At 56.4% G+C, this 22,345-nt stretch overlaps 1 protein-coding gene and 1 long non-coding RNA gene across 10 annotated transcripts; one reads left to right on the forward strand and one right to left on the reverse strand.

The window, feature by feature from the left end:
* Nucleotides 1–1,115: 1,115 nt before the first annotated feature.
* On the forward strand, nt 1,116–16,538 carry ECE2 (endothelin converting enzyme 2). 9 transcript variants are annotated; one of them, XM_089332050.1, is made up of 19 exons: nt 1,116–1,205; nt 1,967–2,197; nt 2,404–2,539; nt 2,743–2,958; nt 3,411–3,535; nt 3,643–3,789; nt 3,939–4,004; nt 7,695–7,883; nt 8,488–8,630; nt 9,027–9,141; nt 10,168–10,278; nt 11,444–11,542; nt 11,644–11,721; nt 12,594–12,697; nt 12,882–12,992; nt 13,125–13,192; nt 13,339–13,529; nt 13,615–13,710; nt 16,048–16,538. In XM_089332050.1, the coding sequence occupies exons 1-19, from the start codon at nt 1,131–1,133 to the stop codon at nt 16,078–16,080; spliced, it is 2,334 nt and encodes a 777-aa protein (XP_089188176.1). In that variant the 5' UTR covers nt 1,116–1,130; the 3' UTR covers nt 16,081–16,538. The 9 variants fall into 9 exon arrangements, with proteins under 9 accessions (XP_089188176.1, XP_089188174.1, XP_089188175.1 ...); XM_089332048.1 differs by lacking the exon at nt 16,048–16,538 and adding an exon at nt 14,309–15,253; XM_089332049.1 differs by lacking the exon at nt 16,048–16,538 and adding an exon at nt 14,309–15,251 and having other exon boundaries at nt 1,967–2,053.
* Nucleotides 15,194–22,304, reverse strand: LOC127482908 (uncharacterized). The gene is made up of 2 exons (XR_007908823.3): nt 22,097–22,304; nt 15,194–16,623 (listed from the first exon to the last, which is right to left on the reverse strand). It is a non-coding gene; the product is annotated as an uncharacterized LOC127482908 (long non-coding RNA).
* Between the last annotated feature and the right edge of the window lie 41 nt (nt 22,305–22,345).

Genomic DNA, 22,345 nt, shown 5'->3' on the forward strand with positions numbered 1-22,345 from the left:
ACTCCAGTACGGTTGCCTGTAAAATCTGCTTGCTCAGGGAACCCCTGATTAGCCTACAACCCCTGGTTCCTACCTCACTATGGGAAATAGAACAGGCTTCCCCAGTCCTAGAATTCCCATACCCAGCTAGAGTTTACACAGTGATCGCAATCATCATGAAGTGATAATAATACACGCATGCCCACCAGCAGCCAGTCTCCTTAGCCCTTGACAAATCCTGTTGCTTAATTCTCCCAACCACCCTTTGAAGTGACTCCTATTCTTGTTTCCATTTTGCAGATAAGCAAACTGAGTCTGAATCCAGACTCTCTCTCACTACTCGCGACACCGTTCTGCCTCCTGCTTGGGGACCTGAGATTCCGGGGCGGGCAGTGGCTCAGAAGGCAAGGGCATGCTTCTCAGCCTCATCTGGTGACCATCCACAAGCACGGTCCATGCCGGAGCAGGAGGAGGTCGGAGGGCGAGCTGGGCGTCAAGACATAGATTGCACATTTGCCACTACCTCAAGAAGCCATCCCCCTTTCAGGAGGCCTGGGAGGCAGGGAGCGGGGCCATGGAACAGTAGTAGGGTTTAGGCCTGGGAGGAAGGAAAAGTCTTCTTGCTCCATCGCCATCTCCACGCTGCGAGCAGGACGAGTCAGCCCCTTCCCCCAGCATAGAAAACAGTGGGCACTCTTCCACCAGCCGACTGCAGCAGCGCCAGGCCTGGTGACGGAGTGACAATATGGAAGGCAGATGGCAGATGCATGGATGCCACACTATTGCCTCGCAGTTAAATATTGCTTAGTGTTTTTTTTTTTTTTCTTGTAAACCTCCCAAATAAAATGGTTTGCTTTCCTCAAGTTAGAAGTGTTAGCACGTCTTTTCTTTAAATATCTGTGTGTGGCTGTTTTTTTCCCTGCCAATTTGTCACCATCTGTAACCCTCCCTTTATGAGATGATCTGATGACAGCACTTATGGTGGAGAGTAAAAGTGCATCTTGAGGCAACAGGGGAGAGTCAGTGGGTGTGTGCTGTGTGTGGATGGCCCCCTGCCCTGGGGTGGGGATGGGTGGGGTGCCCAAGGGCCGTGTGCTTCTCCTGTTGGCTCTGGGTGTGTTGTGCGTGCACACGCGGTGTGAGACTGTGCCATGCGTGTGCTGTGTGCTGGGCTGTGCGTCTGTGTGGTGCTTGGAGTCTCGGTGCTGGGGACACCCTGCTTGTGGGTGAACTGCCTGTGCGCCCTGTGGAGGCTGACCGATGAGGGGCTGAGGGCTACTGGGAGACTACTGGTGGTGGGGGGCTGTTTCTCTAGGGTGTTTGAAGGGCTTGGCGAGGGCCTGGAGTTTGTGGGACGGGGGCCCAGGAGAATTAGCACAGTTGGGTCTTGGCTCGAAAGAAAATAAATGATGGGCGGCTCTCAGGAGGGTGCCCCCGAGATGGGCGTCCCGGGCATTCCCGAGGCGCAGGGGCTGCCCACCAAGAGTCCCGCGCGCACTCTCCCATCCCCTTCGCCACCCCCGCCCAGGGCGGGGCGCCGCGGGGGAGGGGGACTCGGCGGGCGGGGCGGGGGCGGCCGAGGCAGGGCGGGGAGGGGCGGCGGCGGCGGCGGCGGCGGCTGGGATGATGGGCGGTAGCGGGGCCGGGCCGGGGTCCGGGGCCGCTGCCCGGGAGAGGGCCAGCCGCGGGCAGCCCTAGGCGCCGCCCGGCCCGACTCCACCATGAATGTCGCGCTGCAGGAGCTGGGCGGCGGCGGCGGCGGCGGCAACGGCAACGTGAGTGGGGGGCCCCCGGGTTCCCGGGGAGAGGACCGGAGTGGAGGGGTCGGGCTGAGGACGGGGTGTGGTGGAGGCAGAGGGCACCAGGCCGGGGAGTCCGGCAGGAGGGAAGGGGCTATGGTCGCCGCCGGGCTAGGGGCGCAGGGGCAGGGCGGGGGGCACCCAGCCCTCTCTGGCTGACATCGGTTGGCGCCCCGACTGTCTGGCAGATGGTGGAGTACAAGCGGGCCACGCTTCGGGATGAAGACGCACCCGAGACCCCCGTAGAGGGCGGGGCCTCCCCGGACGCCGTGGAGGTGGGCAAGGGGGTCCTCCCGTGCTCAGCAGGCCCCAGCCCTGGCGTGACGCCTGGCCCACTCAGGAGCTCTGGGCTGTTCTGGAGGGTCGTCTGCCCCCACCCACCTCCGCTCCATCTCGGGCCTCTCTGCGCTGGGACTATGGTGAGGCGAGCTCAGCCATGACGTTGCACAAACGGGCTCGGGGCGCCGCTCGGCCTGCCTCGTGGCTCCGGGTCCGAAGTTAACCCCCTTGGCGTCTTTGCTCCGTGGCTCTGGACGCTGCCTGCGCCTTCACCCTTTGGGAAGACATCTGCGATGGCGGATCCTCGGCCTGCAGCTCAGGCGCTCGCTGTCCCTCTCTTTCCCAGGTGGGATTCCGCAAGGCGACGCGACAGCTCCTGCGCTCGCGCACGCCGCTGGAGCTGTCGCTGGCCGGGGTCTCTCTACTGCTGGCGGCGCTGCTTGTGGGCTGCCTGGTGGCGCTGGGGGTCCAGTACCACAGAGGTAGGTGGGCAGTGGACACCTTTTCCCACCCTCAAGGCTGCTCTAAGATTTTCTAATACTGGTTGGGGCCAGCATTCCCCACGGAAAAGTCTATGGCTTTTCCCCCTCCAGCCCCCCTTCTGCTGTCGTGGTCCTTGGGACAATTCGCTTGCTTCTCCCCAGACTGAGTGTCTCCTCCTCTCCGGCCTTGTCCCCTGCCACAGACCCATCCCACAGCACCTGTCTCACCGAGGCCTGCATCCGAGTGGCTGGGAAAATCCTGGAGTCCCTGGACCGCAGGGTGAGCCCCTGCGACGACTTTTACCAGTTCTCCTGCGGAGGCTGGATTCGGAGGAACCCCCTGCCTGATGGGCGTTCTCGCTGGAACACCTTCAACAGCCTCTGGGACCAGAACCAGGCCATACTGAAGCACCTGCTGGGTGAGGAGCCCGTGGAAGCGGCTGGCCGTGTGCCTGGACCACGCCCAGTGCCCAGCTCCAGGCCTGGCACTGGGGAAGGACTCAGGAAGTACCCCCATGTGGAGAGCATTCACTCACTCAGGGCTCTGTGAATATGCTGGGGGTGGGGGTGGGGGAGGGCTGGAGCAGGGGGCTCCTGACACGTGAGGCCAAGCCGAGGGGGGGCAGATCTCTGAGTGTAATGGAGCGGTCTGCTGGACCACTGTGCTGTCCTGCATGCCAGGGAGGCCGTAGTGCTTAGGTGTTTCTGAATGTCTGTGTGGGCCGGGAGCGGAAGCTGTGAGCTGCCATTTGCAGGCAGCACACCGCAGCCATGGCTCCATGAGAGGACTGCTCGCTGAGGAGGCCGGGAGTGGGCCGCCCCCTCAGCTGCTCACCTAACTGCCACCTGGACACCATGGTCTGCCCCACAGAAAACAGCACCTTCAACTCCAGCAGCGAAGCCGAGCGGAAGACACAGCGCTTCTACCTGTCCTGCCTGCAGGTTGAGCGCATCGAGGAGCTGGGAGCCCAGCCCCTGCGAGACCTCATTGACAAGGTAGCCCCGCTGGGTGGTCTGCAGGTGCCGGGGGGGGGGGGGCGCTGCCATCCAAGAAAGCTGTGGGGGTCCCTGTGCCATGGGTACCACCTGTGGTCTGTACTCAGATCGGTGGCTGGAACATCACGGGGCCCTGGGACCAGGATAACTTCATGGAGGTGCTGAAGGCAGTAGCGGGGACCTACAGGGCCACCCCATTCTTCACCGTCTACATCAGTGCCGACTCTAAGAGTTCCAACAGCAATGTCATCCAGGTGCCAGGCTGGGGGAGGGACTTAAGGACCCTTTGCTGAGCCCAGACTCTCCTCCCCTGCCCCTCCTCCCCCGCCCCCGTCCTGCTCCTGCATAGGGGTCCGGGTTCTGTATGGGAGGGAGGACTCAGATTCTCTCCTTGCTGTTGCAGGTGGACCAGTCCGGGCTCTTTCTGCCCTCTCGCGATTACTACTTAAACAGAACTGCCAACGAGAAAGTAAGGGTTATCCTGAGCAGCCATGCCCACTGCTCAGTGGGGCTAATGCCTGTTGAGTTTTCCCTCAATCCAAGGTCAGAGCAGGGAAAGTGAGCCTGTCCTGTTGCCTAGGGAGCCAGTGGTCCTTCCTTCTCTGTTCTCCCGGGAAACCATTGCACAGGCACCCACAGGCATTCCCTGGGGGAATGTCCATTTCAGGGCCATTGTCACAGGAAGCTTTCAGTGTTGATGAGTTCATGGGCACAGACAGCTGAGAACAAGGCTGGAGGGAGAGTCTGTCTCAAGGGCTCAGGAGGGGCTCAGGAAGCCAGGGAAAGTTTCCCGAAAACATTGCCTTTAAGCCAGGCCCTTCAGAATCCAGAAAGTGGGGGCAAGCATGCTGGGTGGAGAGAACAGTAACCCAAAGGGTTGTAGGCCTCATGTGCTTGGACCATGCAAAGGAGTCCAGTTTGGCTCAGTGTGGCAGCCAAAGCAGCCAGGAGGCTGGTTTTAGAGGGGGCCTTGAATGCCGTCACTACAGAGTTTACTCTGAACCCTTGGAGGGCCACTACATGCTGCAGGACAGGGAGTGACCTGACGAGTGGTGCTGGGCTGGGAGACATGGACACTAGACACACACCAGGGAACCTGGACGTGAACTGAGAGTCTCTACCCTGCTCTGGTCAGAGGCAGTAACAGCCCACGAGGCCATGGCGAAGGAAGTGTCAAGAACACTCGAGTTGAGGGTAGCTGGCTGTAAGAAAGGGGAAGAGAAGGGGGAGATGGTTCAGGCTGCCAACCTAGTGAGAGCAGCGTGGAGGGCTCCTCAGGGAGGCAGGGGTGTCTGAAGGACGACGGCTTCGGGGACCTGAGGAGCGAGGAGGCAGTATGATGTCACAGGAGAGACTCGAACTCAGACCTGGGTTTCCGTCCCAGCTCAGCTGCTTGGTGCGAGTGAGTTATTCTCTCTGAGGCTGCTTCCTCATCGGTGAAAGGGGATGGATCATAGCGCTTGCTCACATGGGCCTTGGGAAGTGTGCAGGAGTGCAAGTCTCTGCCCCAGTACGTGGCAAACCTTCGGGGTAGGGGGCTGCTCACTTGAGATGTGGCGTTTGGAGTGCTGGGCACCTTCCGCAGGGAGGAGGCAGCAGATGGCTGTGCATGTGGCGGTGCAGAGAGGAGACCAGGGCTTCAGGGGGCCTTTCCTTAGAGAACCACACAGGGGCTTCGGGGAAGTGAGGGCAAGGGACAAGCAGACAGCCCAGAAGGGGAGCTTCGTGGTTTGAGGGCAGCAGGGAAGAGAGCGCTGCAGGGCAAGACAAGCAGGAAAGCCCTTCGGCCTGTCACTCATCTGCCAGCTCTCCCCAGGCATTCCCAGCACGTGGCACCGAGACCCTGCCACTGTCCCTCCATGGGGAGAGAAAGTGAGCCGGCTCGCTCCTCAGCTGCCCTGTTGGCGGTGTTGGGACTGTCACAGGGGAGAAATGAGGCACGGGCCAGAGTCAGCCCAGCTCCAGGGCACAGGTGCACTGTGCTGAAGGGAAGAGTTCCACCACGGGGACAGCCCGTGCCAAGGCTCTGGGGTGGGAGGGGCCCAAGCCCTTTGAACAGACTTCTAGACTTGTGAGATGTGGATGCTGTGGGTCAAGTTCAGGATTTATCCTGCACAAAATGAAAAGGGATGTGAGGCGACGTGTGTGTGATCGGACTTCATGTGACTCAGGATGGCAGAACCTTGGGAATGCAGGAGAGCTCTGCTTCATCCGATGCTTCGGGAGGGGCGAGGGGATGCCTTGGCACTGGCTGGCTGGCAGCATGTCCCGGGTTACCCCGGGGTGGGAGGCCACTGGTGCTGGGACGCGGGGGATGCTGCAGTGCCGAAGGTAAAAACAGGGTGACAACTAGGTTACAGCAGGGCTCAGGGAAGCTGCCAGGATCTGAAGCTGAAAGTCAGGAGGTGGGCAAGGGGCTGGTGTGAGATCACCCACTGGTTGTGCTCACCATCCTGGGTAGGAGCCGGGGTGCCTCGGGTCAGAACCCAAAGCCCCTCCTTTAACACCAGGAGCAGGAAGAGGAGAGGCGTGGAAGAGGAGAACCTCTAAAGGGCATAGAATGGATACCAAGGGCTGTAAAGAGGAGATGGCCTTGGCATTGGAGGGAGCCTGGCCAGGGCTTCGGGTTAAGAGCAGAGAGTGATCTCTGGGTGGAAGGCAGCAAGGCACTGGGGCTGAGCAGCGCAAGTCCTCATCCTTTTAGGCAGCAGGTATTTATCGAGCAGCTACTCTGTGGCAAACACTGTGGACTACAGGCCTGAGCAAAGTGAACACAGTCCCTGCCCTTGCGGAGCGGGCGTGCCAGCAGCGGAGGGTGCAGCTCCAGTCTGCTCTGGGCCCAGGTGGTGCTGTTGCCCTGGAGTCATCCGGGCTGGGCCACGTTCTGACTCTGCGGTCTTCCAGTTTGTGATGTGACTGGAGTCGTCTCCTCCCCCTGGAGCAGAAGACACATTAGCTTTCAAGCTCTTAGCAGAGATTGAGCTCTGGCTATGCAAGGGGCTACTAAATATTTCTTTTCTGTCCTGTGATGACCAGAAAAGAGTAGAGAAGTAGCAAGCATGAGGCCTGGCAGAATGATTGATAGAAAGGACTTGGGGGACAGTGGTGTAGCAGAGCTGTGGCGTAGCTCCGCCTGCAATGCCGGCATCCCATATAGGTGCCGGTTCAGGTCCCGGCTGCTCCACTTCCAATCCAGCACTCCACTATGGCCTGGGAAAGCAGTGGAGGATGATCCCGGGTCCTTGGGCCCTTGCACCCACGTGGGAGACCTGGAGGAGGCTTCTGGGCTCCTGGTTTGGGATCGGCGCAGCTCTGGCTGTTGGAGCCATCTGGGAAGTGCCTCTGCCTCCCTGGAACTCTGCCTTTCAAATAAATGGATAAATCTTAAAAAAAAAAAAGGAAAGAAAGAACAGAAAAGAAAATAAGAGAAAAAGAAAAGAAAGAAGGGACTTGGGGCCGCCAGGGGCCAAACTCTCCATGGGGCCCACTGGCGGGTCACTGATGGACTGGGCTGACTCACAGGGCTACAGGGAATAAGGCAAAGCAGTAGGAAAAGTAGCTCTATCCCCTGGACAAAAATTTTTTTCAGCTTTATTATTTATTTGAAAGGCAGAGTTAGAGAGAGAGAGAGAGAGAGAGAGCACTTCACCCTCTAGTTTACTCCCCAGTGGCTGCAACAGCTGGATATGGGCATCGCTAAAGCTTCTTCCTGGTCTTGGGTCACCTTCTGCTGCTTTCCCAGGTTCATTAACAGAGAGCTGGATCGGAAGTAGAGCAGCTGAGTCTTGAACTGGCACTCATGTGGGCTGCCGACATCGCAGGCGGTGGCTTTGGTGGCTTAACCGGCTGTGGCATGACACCCCCTGCCCCTGCCACTTCCCCTCTTCCCCCAGACAAATCTTTACAGAGCACCCATCCTGTGCCAGCCCCATCTTACAGTGCTGCGGGAATCTGGAACAGTGCCCTCTTGGAACATGCCTTCTCTTAGGGAAAATGGATAATAAGCAAGTGCATACATAAATAAGATCTCGCAGACGGGGGTAAGCTTTAAATAAAGAATGAAACGGGGTCATCAGGAAGCAGGGCCAAGCAGACAGATCCCAGCAGCCTCGGGCAGGATCTGTTGCTGGGCTCAGGGGGTGACTCAGGGCTTTGACAGGTGCTCACTGCCTACCTGGACTACATGGAGGAGCTGGGGCTGCTGCTGGGCGGAGGGCCAGGCTCCACGCGGGAGCAGATGCAGCAGGTGCTGGAGCTGGAGATCCAGCTGGCCAACATCACCGTGCCCCAGGACCAGCGCCGCGACGAGGAGAAGATCTATCACAAGATGAGCATCTCGGAGCTGCAGGTGGGGAAGGCGGGGGCGGGGGGGCTAGAGACATCGGGAGGGGCTGGGGCAGGCGCTGTCTCCAGGCAGCCACCCACGGCTTTCCCTCCTTCCCTCGCTGTTCTCAACTTCCCTGCGTCCCATTCTAGCCCACCCCATGCTTTCACCTCTTTCTTGTCATGGATGGATTGGGTTAAAACTGTCATTGTCCATATGAGATGTGCACAAACCTCTCAGAACAGTGATGGGGGCCCTTCCTGTGCTAGGAACCGGCCTTGAGGAGCTGGGTTCTGAAGAGGTTGTGGGGGGAGCTCAGCAGGGGAGCCCAGGGATGCCGGGGAGGGGGGTGTCCCGGGGAATGGTATTTTATCAACTGTTATGACAATATTGGAATATCTGTGTCCCAGCTGAATATCACACATGGTTTTCCTTGTACAGCAAGTGGTTGGGGCTCCCAGATTGAGGGGCGCTCAGGCTTGGGAAAGGGTTTATTGCAGAAAGGAGTTACCAAGCAGCCAGTAGCTGTTGCCATGGCAATGCGAAGGGCTCCCAGGCTGCAGCGGCTTGGTGGGGTGGGGGGAGGGTCTGCTGGAAGCCGGGTGGCCTGAGATGTTCTCACTCGCAGGCTCTGGCGCCCTCCATGGACTGGCTGGAGTTCCTGTCGTTCTTGCTGTCACCGTTGGAGCTGGGGGACTCGGAGCCTGTGGTGGTATATGGGACTGACTATTTGCAGCAGGTGTCAGAGCTCATCAACCGCACGCAGCCAAGGTAAGGAGCACCCGAGGTGCGGGGGCTGGGACTCAGGGCCCTTTGGGGGTCTCCAGGAGGGACTGGGCAGAGTGGCCTGGCACGGGCAGACAGAGCAGCATTTGATAAGGCCCCTGACCTGCCAAGCGTCAAGTCAGAGCGCCTGCAGCCCCTCCTTCCAGGCAGGGTCGCAGGGTGCCCACTGCGATCTGTTCCCACGCCTTGCTCTGCCCTCACTTCTCTAGGCAGGGTTTTGGTCCCAGGGGGGAAGAGAGACTCTGGAGCAGCTGCCACATGTGCCTCCCGGGACTCCTGCTGCCTGCACATCCCTGGGGGTTGGTTTATGGTTGGTTGAGGGGGAGGGGGAGGGGGAGGGTGCCTTGCCACCTTCTCCTTATTTTCCCTTCCGACTGCTAGTGTGCTGAACAACTACCTGATCTGGAACCTGGTGCAGAAGACAACCTCCAGCCTCGACCGACGCTTTGAGTCTGCCCAGGAGAAGTTGCTGGAGACCCTCTATGGCACCAAGAAGGTGTGCCCTCTGCCTGTGATCCGGGCCAGCTGCTGCTGCACACCCACAGTGTTCCCCGGGGTGCGCAGGTGCAGAGTATGCAGAGACAAAATGTGCCATGGAGCCTACTTGGGGGCCAGTCTCAGCTCCTCCATTTTTTTAACCTTTGGGGCCTTAGGCATGTCACCTATAATCTCTGACTCCCCCTTTCCTGGGCTGTAAAACAGGAATAACCTGCAGGGTTGACGTAAGGATGAACCTAGTTAATTAGTGTAAATGACTCGCCTACCCAGTGTGTGGTGTGTGCAGCCACTTTGGGGCGGTGGGGGAGGGCCTCAGGAAAAGCTTCCTGGGAGAGATGCCCAATGAGGAGTGAGTCCACTAAGAAAGCGGGGGAGGGCGTGCACATGCCCAGCAGACAGAAGGAACACCCCAATTCTCAAACAGGGAGACAGGGAGGCCGAGTTTGGTCGGTGTGGGTGGGCACGGGGCAGCCAATGCAGTGACCTGACAGCTGTGTTTGGTTCTGTCAGACATGGGGGGCCGTGGGGGTGATGATGGCTAACTGGAAGGGGGCCGTGGAATCAGGGTGTTGAGTTAGGAGGCAGCTGCCATCTTCAGGCAAGAGCTGGTAGTGTTGTGGGCAGGGAGGTGCCAACGGGGTGGACCCAGGAGAGTCCATGGAAACTGGCACTGGATTGAATGCCGGGGTCAGGGAGATGGAGGAAGCTGGGGTGCTCCGAGGTCTCTGGCATGGGGGCCTTACCGGGTATAAGACTGGGATGTGGAGCTGAGCAAACAAGCTTCTGGACTCCCGTGGGCCCCGTTAGAGACGGAAGAGGACAGTGCTGAGTGCAGGGTGGGCAGCGTGCGCGCTCCTGCTGAGGCCTTGCTGCCGGCACTGGCAGGATGTACGTGCTGCTCCTCCTTTGCCCTGGAGCGTGAGAGACGGGAGCCAAACCCAGGCCTGTGCTGCCCAGCGCTGAGACGGGCTTGTCCCAGACTGAGGGACAGAGCTCTCCCTGGGGCCTCTTTGTCCCTTCACAGTCCTGCCTGCCGAGGTGGCAGACCTGCATCTCCAACACAGACGACGCCCTTGGCTTTGCTCTGGGCTCCCTCTTTGTGAAGGCCACGTTTGACCGGCAAAGCAAGGAAATTGTGAGTCGATGCATTTCTTCCAGCACGACCCCTTGTTTTGTTTCAAACTCACTCTTGTATGTGTGTGTACGTGTACAAAATAAAACTGCAAGGAAACTCATAAACACAGAAGCAGCAGTTGCTTTAGACAGTCGGATTAGGAAGAGTTTTTTAAAATATAAATATGTATTTTAAAAGCAGAAATACAGAAAGAGAAGGAGAGAGATAAACAGACATCTTCTATCTGCTAGTTCACTCCCCAAATGGCCACAATGGCCAGGCCAAAGCCAGGAGTTCGGAGCTTCTTCCAGGTTTCCATGTGCGTGGCAGGGGCCCAAGCACTTGGGCCATCTGCTGCTGCTTTCCTAGGTACTTTAGCAGGGAGCTGGATCAGAAGTGGAGCAGCCATGTCTCAAAACTGGTGCCCATGTTGGATGCTGGCATTGCAGGTAGAGGCTTAACCTGTTTTTCCACAGTGCCGATCCCAGGAAGAGGTTTTTTTTTTCCTTTAAATTTTTCTATATTTTCAAAATTTTTAATAAGTTTCTGTTTCCTATATAGCTAGAAAATATAAACTTATTTATAAGGAGATGATAATGGCTGTGTTTAAAACATTATCCACAAGGTGTTTATGGTGGTGTCGTTCATAATCGAGGGGAATGAATGCAGCTTAGAGGAGAAGGGAAAAGTAAGCTGTGCGTATGGTAGATTATGAGGCAGCCTTTACACTAAAGGTGTGTATACATCTTTAAGTGAACAAAAAATAGAGACTATTCAGTATGGTTTTATATGTATATTGTGTGTGTGTGTGTGTGCACTTGTGTGTTCAGGCAGGGAAAAGCACGAGAAGTAGAACATGAATGTCGGGAAGTCATCGCTAAGTGATTGTTCTCTTCAACTCCTCCCAATTTTCCAAGTTTCCTATTGATGGCTTCCTTTTATGCTCAGTGCTCCATGGAAATGCTAATGTTGATTTAATTAACACATTGGCAATTACAAACTGATCGCAACAGAAGCCACCTCCAATCCCAGACCCTTCACAAGCAGAGTGCCTTCCTTCTCATCCTTCCCAGATGCACAGCCTGAGCTCCTGGGTCTGAGAGAGGGGGCGGAGCTGTGGGGAGGTGGGGGAGCAGAGAGGCAGGAAGTGCAGGGGGAGGACTGAGTCATGTCCCCGGTCTCCCAGGCAGAAGGGATGATCAGCGAAATCCGGACTGCCTTTGAGGAGGCCCTGGAACAGCTGGTTTGGATGGATGAGAAGACCCGCCAGGCAGCCAAGGAGAAAGTGAGCGGTGGCTAGGGTTGGAGCGCCATCTGGAGGTGGGGATGGAGAATACAGTTTTCCTAGGAACCTGGACAGGGAAATCCTTAAGCTGGTCTTTTCAGGCAGATGCCATCTATGATATGATCGGCTTCCCAGACTTCATCCTGGAGCCCAAAGAGCTGGATGATGTTTACGATGGGGTGAGTACTAGTGCTCGCCAGTACTGAACTTCAGCCCCGGGGGGAGCACTGTTCCTTGGGCTCCGTCACTGGGGCTTGAGCACTCAGAGGGAGGGATGGAGGGAGGGAGGTACTTCTTGGCCCTTTCAGGGGCAGATGAAAGCAACCAACACTAGCTGAGGGTCTGTGCTGGGCCTGAGGCCAGGCAGTATGGAAATACCATGTGAACGCATAGGGGCTGGGTGTCAAGTTGGAGTCACCTGTTTCTGTCCCTAACTAGTTGTGTAACCTAGGGCAAGACCTCTCAGAGCCCTAGTCTGTTTACCTGCAAAACAGATGTCCTACTAGCACCTAGCTCGTAGGTTACTGTGAGAAGGAAGAAGGCAGTGTGTACAAAGGACACGAGGGCAGGTACTTGGCACAGTTTTAAAAGGCTGCCTGGGACGTGTGTGTCCCATTATACTCCAAATCCTGGCTCCACTCCTGATTCCAGCTTCCTGCTCATTTGCCCTCTGGGAGGCCGCAGGAGATGGCTCAAGCAGTTGGGGTCCCTTCTATCTGTGTGAGAAACCTGGATTGAGTTACTGGCTCCTGGCTTCAGCTTTGCCCAGCCTTAGCCTGTGTGAAGTGAACCAATGAGTGGGATCTCTTTGTTTTTGTCTCTCTCTGCCTCTCAAATAAATAAAAATTTGAACAATGTCAAAACAAAAAGCACACTGCCTGCAACGTTAAGTGTTGTTTATATCCTGGCAAGCACCATTTACTAAGTAGTTTACCCCATTTCATAGCTGGGAAAACTGAGGTTTGCAGAGGCACTAATTAGCAGCCATGCTGGGACTATTATTTTCTCTAACATGTTCTCACTCGCATTCTGCTTCCCAACACTCCCGTAGTACGAAGTCTCTGAAGATTCCTTCTTCCAAAACATGTTGAATTTGTACAACTTTTCCGCTAAGGTGATGGCTGACCAGCTGCGCAAGCCTCCTAGTCGAGACCAGTGAGCGTGGGGGCTGGGGCGCAGGCAGTTGGGGCAGCAGGAAGGGTGGGGGGAGGTTTGCAGGGAGAGGGGCAAGGGTGGCAATCCCAGACCAGAGGCACAGAGCCCTTGCAGGAGATCGGGCAGGGCAGCTAGGCGGGGAAGGGCCACAGGAGCCTCGACCTCTTGCCTCCTCTTCCCCCAGGTGGAGCATGACGCCCCAGACGGTGAACGCCTACTACCTGCCAACCAAGAATGAAATTGTCTTCCCTGCTGGCATCCTGCAGGCCCCCTTCTATGCCCGCAACCATCCCAAGTATGGCTGAGGCAGGAGGGCCTAGGGTGCTGGCACCCGGGGCCTCTGGGTTGAGCTGGGAACAGGCTGGGGGTGGGATACAGCAGGACCCCTCCCACCACGGTCTGACTCACCCCGTTCCTCACCCACTAGGGCCCTGAACTTTGGTGGCATTGGTGTGGTCATGGGCCACGAATTGACACATGCCTTTGATGACCAAGGTAGGGGCCCCTGGAGCTGCACCCTCCAGTCCAGAGTTCCCAGTGGCTCCCGCAAGGCTTTGGGATATTCGGGGCCTGGTGGGGGCACTCCTGCCCCCAGGAGTTGAGCGCTGGTCCCGCTGGGTGCAAAGGTGAGTTCTCCACAGGGCGCGAATATGACAAGGAAGGGAACCTGCGGCCCTGGTGGCAGAACGCGTCACTGGCGGCCTTTCGGAACCACACAGCCTGCATGGAGGAGCAGTACAACCAGTACCAGGTCAACGGCGAGAGGCTCAACGGCCGCCAGACACTGGGAGAGAACATTGCCGACAACGGGGGGCTGAAGGCCGCCTACAATGTGAGTGGCCCTCCAGCTGGCCTGAGGTGGGGGATGCGGGGCGGGGGGTGCCCGAAGCACTTGTCGAGCCCTGTGCTGACCCCAGGCTTACAAAGCGTGGCTGAGAAAGCACGGCGAGGAGCAGCAGCTGCCGGCCGTGGGCCTCAACAACCACCAGCTCTTCTTTGTGGGATTCGCCCAGGTATGGGTTCTAGGAGGGCCTGGGGCCTGGGCATCTCACCTCTCATGGCCTCCTGCGCAGGTCGTTAGTGTCCTGGGCATGCAGCAAAGAGGCTGGGAGATGGGAGCGATGTTGGGGTGCGGAAGGTGGGCTGGGAAGGCCTGGTGCCGGGAGCCTCACCCCCTCCCCGGGAGGGAGGGGGTCTTGGGTGGGATTTTGCAGATCTCATGGGGACAAGGGGAGGGAGCAGGTGTTGATGCTCAGCGTGCCTGTGAGGTAGGTGTGGAGCAGACCCTGAGCTCAGGGCCACCAGGAATAAAGCAGCAGAGTGAGGGCTTGGCCAAGGGCTGCCCTGGGTGCTTGGGCCACAGCAGGTAGTCTCGGGGGCTCCGCTTTCAGCCCCCTCCACCCCCTAGCCATGTCCGGCCTTGGCAACCCAAGATCCAGTACAACTTTTGAAGGGCTTTGGGGGTGCTGGGGAGGAGGGCGTGGTCCCTGCCCTTGGTGCTGGTGGCAAAGGGTCAGGGCAGAGAGGGCCAGGAGTGGCTCTGTTACAGCTGAGTCTGTGGCCCAGCTCCACACCAGACACCTACGTCCCCATGTCTGTCCCGGCCTGCAGGTGTGGTGCTCGGTCCGCACACCAGAGAGCTCTCACGAGGGGCTGGTGACCGACCCCCACAGCCCTGCCCGCTTCCGCGTGCTGGGCACCCTCTCCAACTCCCGTGACTTCCTGCGGCACTTCGGCTGCCCTGTGGGCTCCCCCATGAACCCAGGGCAGCTGTGTGAGGTGTGGTAGGCCTGGGGTCTGGGGTGGGAGCTGGGTTGGGGTGGGATGGCCCAGGGCAGCTTGTCTGGCAAAGCTGTCTCCTCCTGGCCCTGGAGTAAGCCCACATAAGCTGGGCTGGGTCCAGTCCCTCCACATCACATGAGTCCCGGTCCCCTCTCAACCATCACATTGTGCCTCTGCACTGGGGGTGCCCCTGCCTCCAGCAGAGCCCCCACCACTCACTGTGACATCCTTCCATGTCACCCTGCCCAGAGAAGGTCTGGGCAGCGGGGCCAGTCCTCACAGGAAGGAGTCTGCCTCTTCTGGCCCCAGGCTTGCTCAGCTTGGTGGCCGAGGGGCCTGCTGTGCCTGCCCCACTCTGCCCATGCAGGGCCTGGGTGGTGGGCCTCACCCACTTCTCCCCCAAGCTCACTCAGTGCTCACATGAGAGTGGACTCAGCTCCCTTCAGCCCTGCCCTCAGGGGCTGCCCTAGCCCCGCGCTCTTGTGCCGCCGCTTCCAATATAGCTACCAACCCTCACCAATGGACCAGCTGTGCCCAGCTATTAGTGGGAGCTCCAAGGCCTTTAAATGCCTTCCTGCTGCCCCCTGCCCCATCATTTCCCTGGGTTGAGAGGGGAAGTGTGTATGTTGGGGGGGTACTGGGTCCTGTGTCCTAGGGCCTAGTCTTTGTGGGGTGAATGATTCTCCTTGGACCAAGCAGAAAAGCAGACAGGGAGAAGGAAGGACAAAGTTTATTTTTACAGGGAAGAGGGTGGGGAGGGTGTGGTCTTTGCCCTGTAGGACCCTGTGCCAATAAAATAGCCACACATCCATCAGCCTGTCTCTTCCTTCAGCCCTGTTTTCATTTATCCATTTACCCATTCCACCAGTACTTACTGAGCAGTTACTGTGCACCAGGTCCTCTTCTCTCAGACATCAGCGACTCGCTCACCAGGCCCAGAGCACTGAGAGCTGAGGTGCTGAGAAGCCAGAGAAAGCCAGGCAGGATGCGGGGGCGGCAGGCGGTGCATTAGGCTGACAGAGCGCCTCCTCCGCTCGCTGGTGGCCGCGTCCCGATGACTGGCTGCCCTGCAGCGGATGCGCTTGTTGCTCCCCTGCACTGTGGGGGCAGCTATGCCTGACCCTGAGTCTGCGCAACCACTGGGCCAGGGCCGGCTTGGAAGACAGGTGGTCCTTCCCCTGCCGCAGAGGGAAGCCCTGTCCAAGGCAGCGCACCACCGCCTGCAGCGCCGAGCTCTGGTGTCTGCTCATGGCTGAGAAGACACGTTCCCTGAAGGCCTCGAGGGCTGGCGGTCCTGCAAGTCAGTCTTCCCACCTGCACACATCCATCAAGACCTACCAAGTGCCAGGCACAGAGACTGCAAATGTGGCCTCCGCCCTCCACAGCGAGGGAGGGAAAGCAGCAGTTAGTGAGCGTCTCTTGTGTGCCAGGCACCTGGGCTAGGTGGCTCATTCCTTTACTCATTCATCATTTATTAATGCACACATTCATAGATGGCTTTCTCACAGATGCGCTGGTTATCAGTCTTGTCAGGCTCTGGTGGTGAGTGACATGGCTTCTTCCCACAGGAGACGTCGTCTTTGGCACTTTCCCCTTCATGAGCTCAAGGCAGCTGCATCTTAGAAGTGCTGGTCTCCATCGTTTAGATCTAACCCCTTTGCCACAATCAAAGTAACCTGGATTGAAGGTGAAGCTCTGATAGTTGTATGACAGAGAGAGAGATCTTCCACCTTCTGGCTCACTACCCACACAATGGCCAGGGATGGGTTGGGCTGCAGCCAGGAACCTGGAACTCCATCCAGTCTCCCATGTGGGTGGCAGGGGCCCAAGCACATGTGCCATCTCCTGCTGCCTCCTTAGGCACATTAGCATGAAGCTGGCTGGGAAGTGCGGCAGCCAGGACCTGAATGCGCCCTCCAGGACGGGATGGCAGTGTCGCAAGCACTGACTTAGCCAGCTGCACCACAACACCCAGCCCTGGAATTCGGATGTTCTTAGTCACCACCTGCTAGTCTTCCAAGTCACAACAGAATTTCAATTCCAGCATCTTCTGGGCAGTTTCATCACGTTTCTCAGTGGACCATCACCAGCAGGTGCATTTCGTGCAGCCTAGTTCCCCTGGGCCAGGCACATGTGACAGGCAGCTGCAGGGAAACCAAAGCACATGTCGACCTAAATTAAGCCAAGTAGCACCTGTTGAGCATGCCAGAGGCAGGGCCAGGTGACCATCAGGTGACAGGTGTAACCTTCACCCTTGTTGCCCTGTCAGGGTGATGAGCATGGATCCGGGCTGTGTTCTGATGTGTTCAGGCAGAAGGGAAGCAGGGATCATGTTTCTAGACAGACACATGACAGCAATTATTGGTGAAGCGCTGAGCCAGCCTCTGTGCTGTGCCATTGGGAACTCTGACGAATTCCAACCCACATAAGATAACATATGCAAAAAAAAGCCTGGTCTCACACTTGGGAGCACTCTGGAAATGGCCAGTGAAAATAAGCACAGTCCCAGGGGGACTATCATCATCCACACAAGGAGAATCCTGACAGTTTCCCAATGGCCAGGCCTGGGTTCCAAAGAGAGTCCCCCATAGGTCATTCTTGCACACAATGACAACCCGAAGATGAATGCAAAGCCATTCTTTCATTCATTCATCCATTCAGCAAATATTTGTCAGGGCCTGTCACAAGCCAGGCATTAGGCTGGGTGCTAGGGGCACAAAATGAATAGGACACAGTTCCTGTCCTCCAGGAGCTCAGAGCCTAGGGAGTGAGAGATATGAGCCAACTGTGGTGTGAGCAGAGGGAAGAAATGAATAGGTAGAAAGGCAGGGTAGGAAAAGCTTCCTAGATGGGCGACAGCAGCTCAGAGGATAGGTGAATTTGCTAGCTAAAAATAGTAAAGAGATGGGGCCAACAGTATTGCATAGTGTGTAAAGCCACCACCTGCAGTTCCAGCATCCCTATGGGTGCCGGTTCGAGTCCTGGCTGCTCCACTTACAATCCAGCTCTCTGCTATGACCTGGGACAGCAGTGGAAGATGGCCCAAGTCCTTGGACCCCTGCACCCACGTAGGAGACCCGAAGGAAGCCCCTGGCTCCTGGCTTTGGATCAGCACAGCTCTGGCCGTTGTGGTCATTTGAGGAGTGAACTAATGGATTGGAAGACTGCTCTCTCTGTGTCTCTCCCTCTCTTTCTCTGTAACTCTGCCTCTCAAATAAATAAATAAACCTTTAAAAAATAGTAAAGAGAGGCCGGCGCCGCGGCTCAATAGGCTAATCCTCCGGCGCTGGCACACGGGTTCTAGTCCCGGTTGGGGCGCCGGATTCTGTCCCGGTTGCCCCTCTTCCAGTCCAGCTCTCTGCTGTGGCCCGGGAGTGCAGTGGAGGATGGCCCAGGTGCTTGGGCCCTGCACCCCATGGGAGACCAGGAGAAGCACCTGGCTCCTGCCTTTGGATCAGCGCAGCACGCCGGCCGCAGTGGCCACTGGGGGGGTGAACCAACGGAAAAGGAAGACCTTTCTCTCTGTCTGTCTCACTGTCCACTCTGCCTGTCCAAAAAAAAAAAAAAAAATAGTAAAGAGCATTCTATATGGAAGACATAGCAATGCAGAAAGGCTGATCAGCTCAAGAGGCAAGGCATGGTCAGAAGTGGAGAAATGCTCAGGACGATCAGAAGAGAGGAAGTGAAAGGAGTACAGTGAGAAGTCAGGAGAAAAGGCAGCAGTAATAGTAGGTGTGCAAACAGATTGTAGCATCCGCTGTGAGTCCTGGGAATTACCAGTATGATGGGCCACAAGGTAATCTGGATGTTTGAAGAGTAGCACATAAAGAAAGAAGCAACCCAGTGGAAACATGCAATGCTGCCTGCCGCCAGGGGCACTGCTGGTATTGCAATAGTTCGTGGTAGCTTCAGGTTGAATGGATCGCAGACAATCAGTCATCCATAAGTTACGTAGCTGTCAGCTCAGGCCGTGCTCAGGGGCAGCGTGGCAGGCTTATGGCCATTTGAGGGAAGCAGGAAGCGGCAGCTAATGGGTTGGTGCCCAGGTGGAGGCAGTTTGGCCACAGGGTTGGAAGTTTGGCCAAATGAGAGTAAGGAATGCTTCTGGGAGAGAGCTTTAGCTGAAATGAAGTGTGAGGCAGGACTTTGATGTTATCGAGTGTCCTTGAAAATACCTGCCAGGCATTTGCGTTTGGCTAGAGAGGATTTGGAGACCTGGTAGTTGAAAAATAAAATGAACACTGCTTCCTTTCTAGCAGCCAGGCACTTGATAATACACTGTCTCCTTTCATTCACAAGAGATACTTTATTACTCACATTTACACAGGCAGCAACCAGGCTGATTTAGGTAGCCTGCCATGTTGTACAGCTAGTGAATGGCAGAATTTGTTTATTTATTTATTAATTTGAAGGGCAGAGTTAGGAGGAGAGACAGAGAGATCTTCCATCCACTGGTTCACTCTTGGGCCAGGTTGAAGCCAGGAACTGGAGCTTCCTCCAGGTCTCCCACGTGGTTCAGGGTCCCAAGCACTTGGGCCATCCTCTACTGCTTTCTGAGGTGCATTAGCAGGGAGCTGGATCAGAAGTGGAGCAGCTGGGACTCGAACCAGCACCAATACGGGATGCTGGCACTGCAGGCCACAGCTTAACCTGCTGCACCAGAGTGCTGTCTCCAAGAATTTGGTTTTAAACACCAGATCTATCTCCAGAGCTTGTGTGCCCCCCTCTCCCCAACAAAGTGAGTGGTTTTTTTTTTTTTTTTTTTTTTGGACAGGCAGAGTTAGAGAGAGAGAGACAGAGAGAGACAGAGAGAAAGGTCTTCCTTTTTCCATTGGTTCATCCCCCAAATGGCTGCTATGGCTGGCGCACTGTGCCGATCCAAAGCCAGGTGCTTCCTCCTGGTCTCCCATGCAGATGTGGGTGCAGGGCCCAAGCACTTGGGACATCCTCCACTGCCTTCCTGGGCCACAGCAGAGAGCTGGACTGGAAGAGGAGCAACCTGGATTAGAACCCAGTGTGCCGGCGCCGCAGGCAGAGGATTAGCCAAGTGAACTGTGGCGCTGGCCCAAAGTTTTGTTTTGAAACGTTTCCAAGCTACCAAAAAAAAAAAATTGAAACATAATACAAATATTCATATACCCTTCATCTGGAGTCACCAGCTGGTTAACAGCTTGAGCTTTATGCCACGTATCTTGCCAGTTACTAGTTTGGATATGACTGAGACTCAATAAAAGGAAGCCATGGAGAAAGGAGAGATCTAGAAGAAATCCCTCTACAGATGCTTGAAGAAAGCATGAAAATGTAGGAACCTGCTGAAGGCAGAGAGAGAAAAAGCAGACCAGCCACCGACTGTCCAACTTCTGTCCAGAGACCAGGGCTGGAGGAGTCACAGGAAGGTTATTCCTGGAATCCGAGTATTGAGGAGAAAAGAGCAACAGCTTTTTAAGATTTATTTATTTACTTGAAAGTTAGAGTTTACACAGACAAGGAGAGGTGGGGGGGGGTGTCTTCCATCTGCTGGTTCACTCCCCAGTTGGCCGCAATGGCCAGAGCTGTGCCCATCCGAAGCAAGGAGCCAGTAGCTTCTTTCAGATTTCCCATGCAGGTGCAGGGGCCCAAGAACTGGGCCATCTTCTACTGCTTTCCCAGGCCATAGCAGAGAGCTGGATCAGAAGTGGAGCAGCAAGGACTTGAACTGGCGCCCATATGGGATGCCAGCACTGCAGGTGGTGGCTTTACCCATATGATACAGTGCCAGCCCCAGCAACAGGTTTTTAAATTGGGCTTTAAGAGTTTTAGATCTGTAGCTATACAAACATTTGGCCAAATTAATTCAGTGCTAGCTATGTTGTGTAGATTAAAAAAATATTTATTTGAAAGGCAGAGTGACACAGAGATAAGGTTTAGACCCTGGATGCCTGCCAACAGCCAGGTCGGGGCCAGGAGAACTCCATCCTGGTCTCCCATAGGGGTGGTGGGTGTCAAGTACTTGGGTCATCATGTGCTCCCTTCACAAGCACAGTAGCAGGAAGCTGAGTAGCTGGGACTCAAGCCAACACTGTGCTAAGAGATGTCCCTGTCCCAAGCAGCAGTTTAACCTGCTCCACCACAATGCTGGCTCCTGTGTTATATGTTTGTAAACACTTTCTAGGCCGGCGCTGCAGCTCACTAGGCTAATCCTCCGCCTGCGGCGCCGGCACACCAGGTTCTAGCCCCAGTCGGGGTGCCGGATTCTGTCCTGGTTGCCCTTCTTCCAGTCCAGCTCTCTGCTGTGGCCCTGAAAGGCAGTGGAGGATGGCCCAAGTTCTTGGGCCCTGCACCCACATGGGAGACCAGGAGAAGCACCTAGCTCCTGGCTTTGCATCAGCGCGGTGCGCCGGCCGCGGCAGCCATTGGAGGTTGAACCAATGGTAAAGGAAGACCTTTCTCTCTGTCTCTACCTCTCTCACTGTCCACCCTGACTGTCAATAAATAAATAAATAAATCTTTAAAAAAAAAAAGAATATTGGGCCGGCACCGTGGCTCACTAGGCTAATCCTCCACCTTGCGGCATCGGCACACCAGGTTCTAGTCCCGGTTGGGGTGCCAGATTCTGTCTCGGTTGCCCCTCTTCCAGGCCAGCTCTCTGCTGTGGCCAGGGAGTGCAGTGGAGGATGGCCCAAGTGCTTGGGCCCTGCACCCCATGGGAGACCAGGAGAACCATCTGGCTCTTGCCTTCGGATCAGCGCGGTGCCCAACCACAGCGTGCTAGCCGTGGCGGCCATTGGAGGGTGAACCAACGGCAAAGGAAGACCTGTCTCTCTCTCTCTCACTGTCCACTCTGCCTGTCAAAAATAAAAAATAAATAAATAAATAAATAAAAACACTTTCTACATTCTTAAATGCAGCAGAATCCATAAAAGAAGACTCCAGGCCAGATGGTTAGTGTTCTCACCAGGCAAAGGGGAGGAGTCACTTCCTCATATCTCACCCTTGGGACACGGCACACACACTGCATAACCTGAGCTGAGGAAGAAACTTCAGGGTTTGCCTGACACAGTCGAGATCTGGAAGGCTGACACTCAACTATTGATGTCAAATCATGCTGTATGTGATTTCCCCTGTAAAATGGACACAATCCTACCAATCTCAAGGGCTTATGGGAACTCCATATGATCACTCAAAAAGCAATTCTGGAGCAGGTGTTTGGCCTAGTACTTAAGATGCCAGTTAGGACAGCAGCATCTCATATCAGAACACCTGGGTTAGGCTCCTGGCTCTCGCTCCTGACTCCAGGTTCTTGCTAAATGCAGACTCTGGGAGGCAGCAGGGATGACTCAAGTGGTTGAGTCGTTACCACACACCTGGGAGATTTGGATTGAATTCCAGGCTTCCAACTTTGGTCCCGCCTGGCCACCTTGCTCCCAAAAGGACCCAGAACATCCCCAATGCGGGGGAAGCGTTATGGGTTACTATTTCACAGTGGTATGGGGCTAGACATAGGTCACTCAGATGGCAGCCAAGTGTCTCAAGAACCCCTTCTGTTTGTTGCACCAAGCAGCCAACTGGAACACCACTGGGGGTTTTATTCACACTGTTATGAGAAAATCCCGTAACACGGGTGAGGAAAATCCTTACCCATGGGATCTCGGCTCGCAGCCTAGTCATCTCCTACACCAGCGAGTGCCTGTGGCGTTCGAGAAACTCGAAGCAGGCCAGAGCCCCGCCGTCGCCATTGCGAGCCGAGCCGAGGGCTGGGAACCTCCCGCTCCCACTCCCGACCGCCTACGAGGCCGCCGAGCGGTGTGGGTCCACCCGACGTTTCCGGGAGCGCCGGGGCCCGGAGGAGGCGGGGCACCGCGCACGCCGCGCGCGAGGCCGTCTGGG

This window comes from Oryctolagus cuniculus, chromosome 4 (assembly GCF_051225735.1).
Source record: "Oryctolagus cuniculus isolate XC-2025 breed Fujian yellow rabbit chromosome 4, ASM5122573v1, whole genome shotgun sequence".
Taxonomy (NCBI): Eukaryota; Metazoa; Chordata; class Mammalia; order Lagomorpha; family Leporidae; genus Oryctolagus; species Oryctolagus cuniculus.

Bases quoted from the DNA above. Each gene is read 5' to 3' on its own strand.
- ECE2 (XM_089332048.1), top strand. From the start codon at position 1,131: ATGCGTGTGCTGTGTGCTGGGCTGTGCGTCTGTGTGGTGCTTGGAGTC. The intron at 2,198-2,403 runs GTGAGGCGAGCT...TCTCTTTCCCAG, and splicing joins CTCTCTGCGCTGGGACTATG to GTGGGATTCCGCAAGGCGAC. The intron at 3,790-3,938 runs GTGCCAGGCTGG...TTGCTGTTGCAG, and splicing joins CCAACAGCAATGTCATCCAG to GTGGACCAGTCCGGGCTCTT.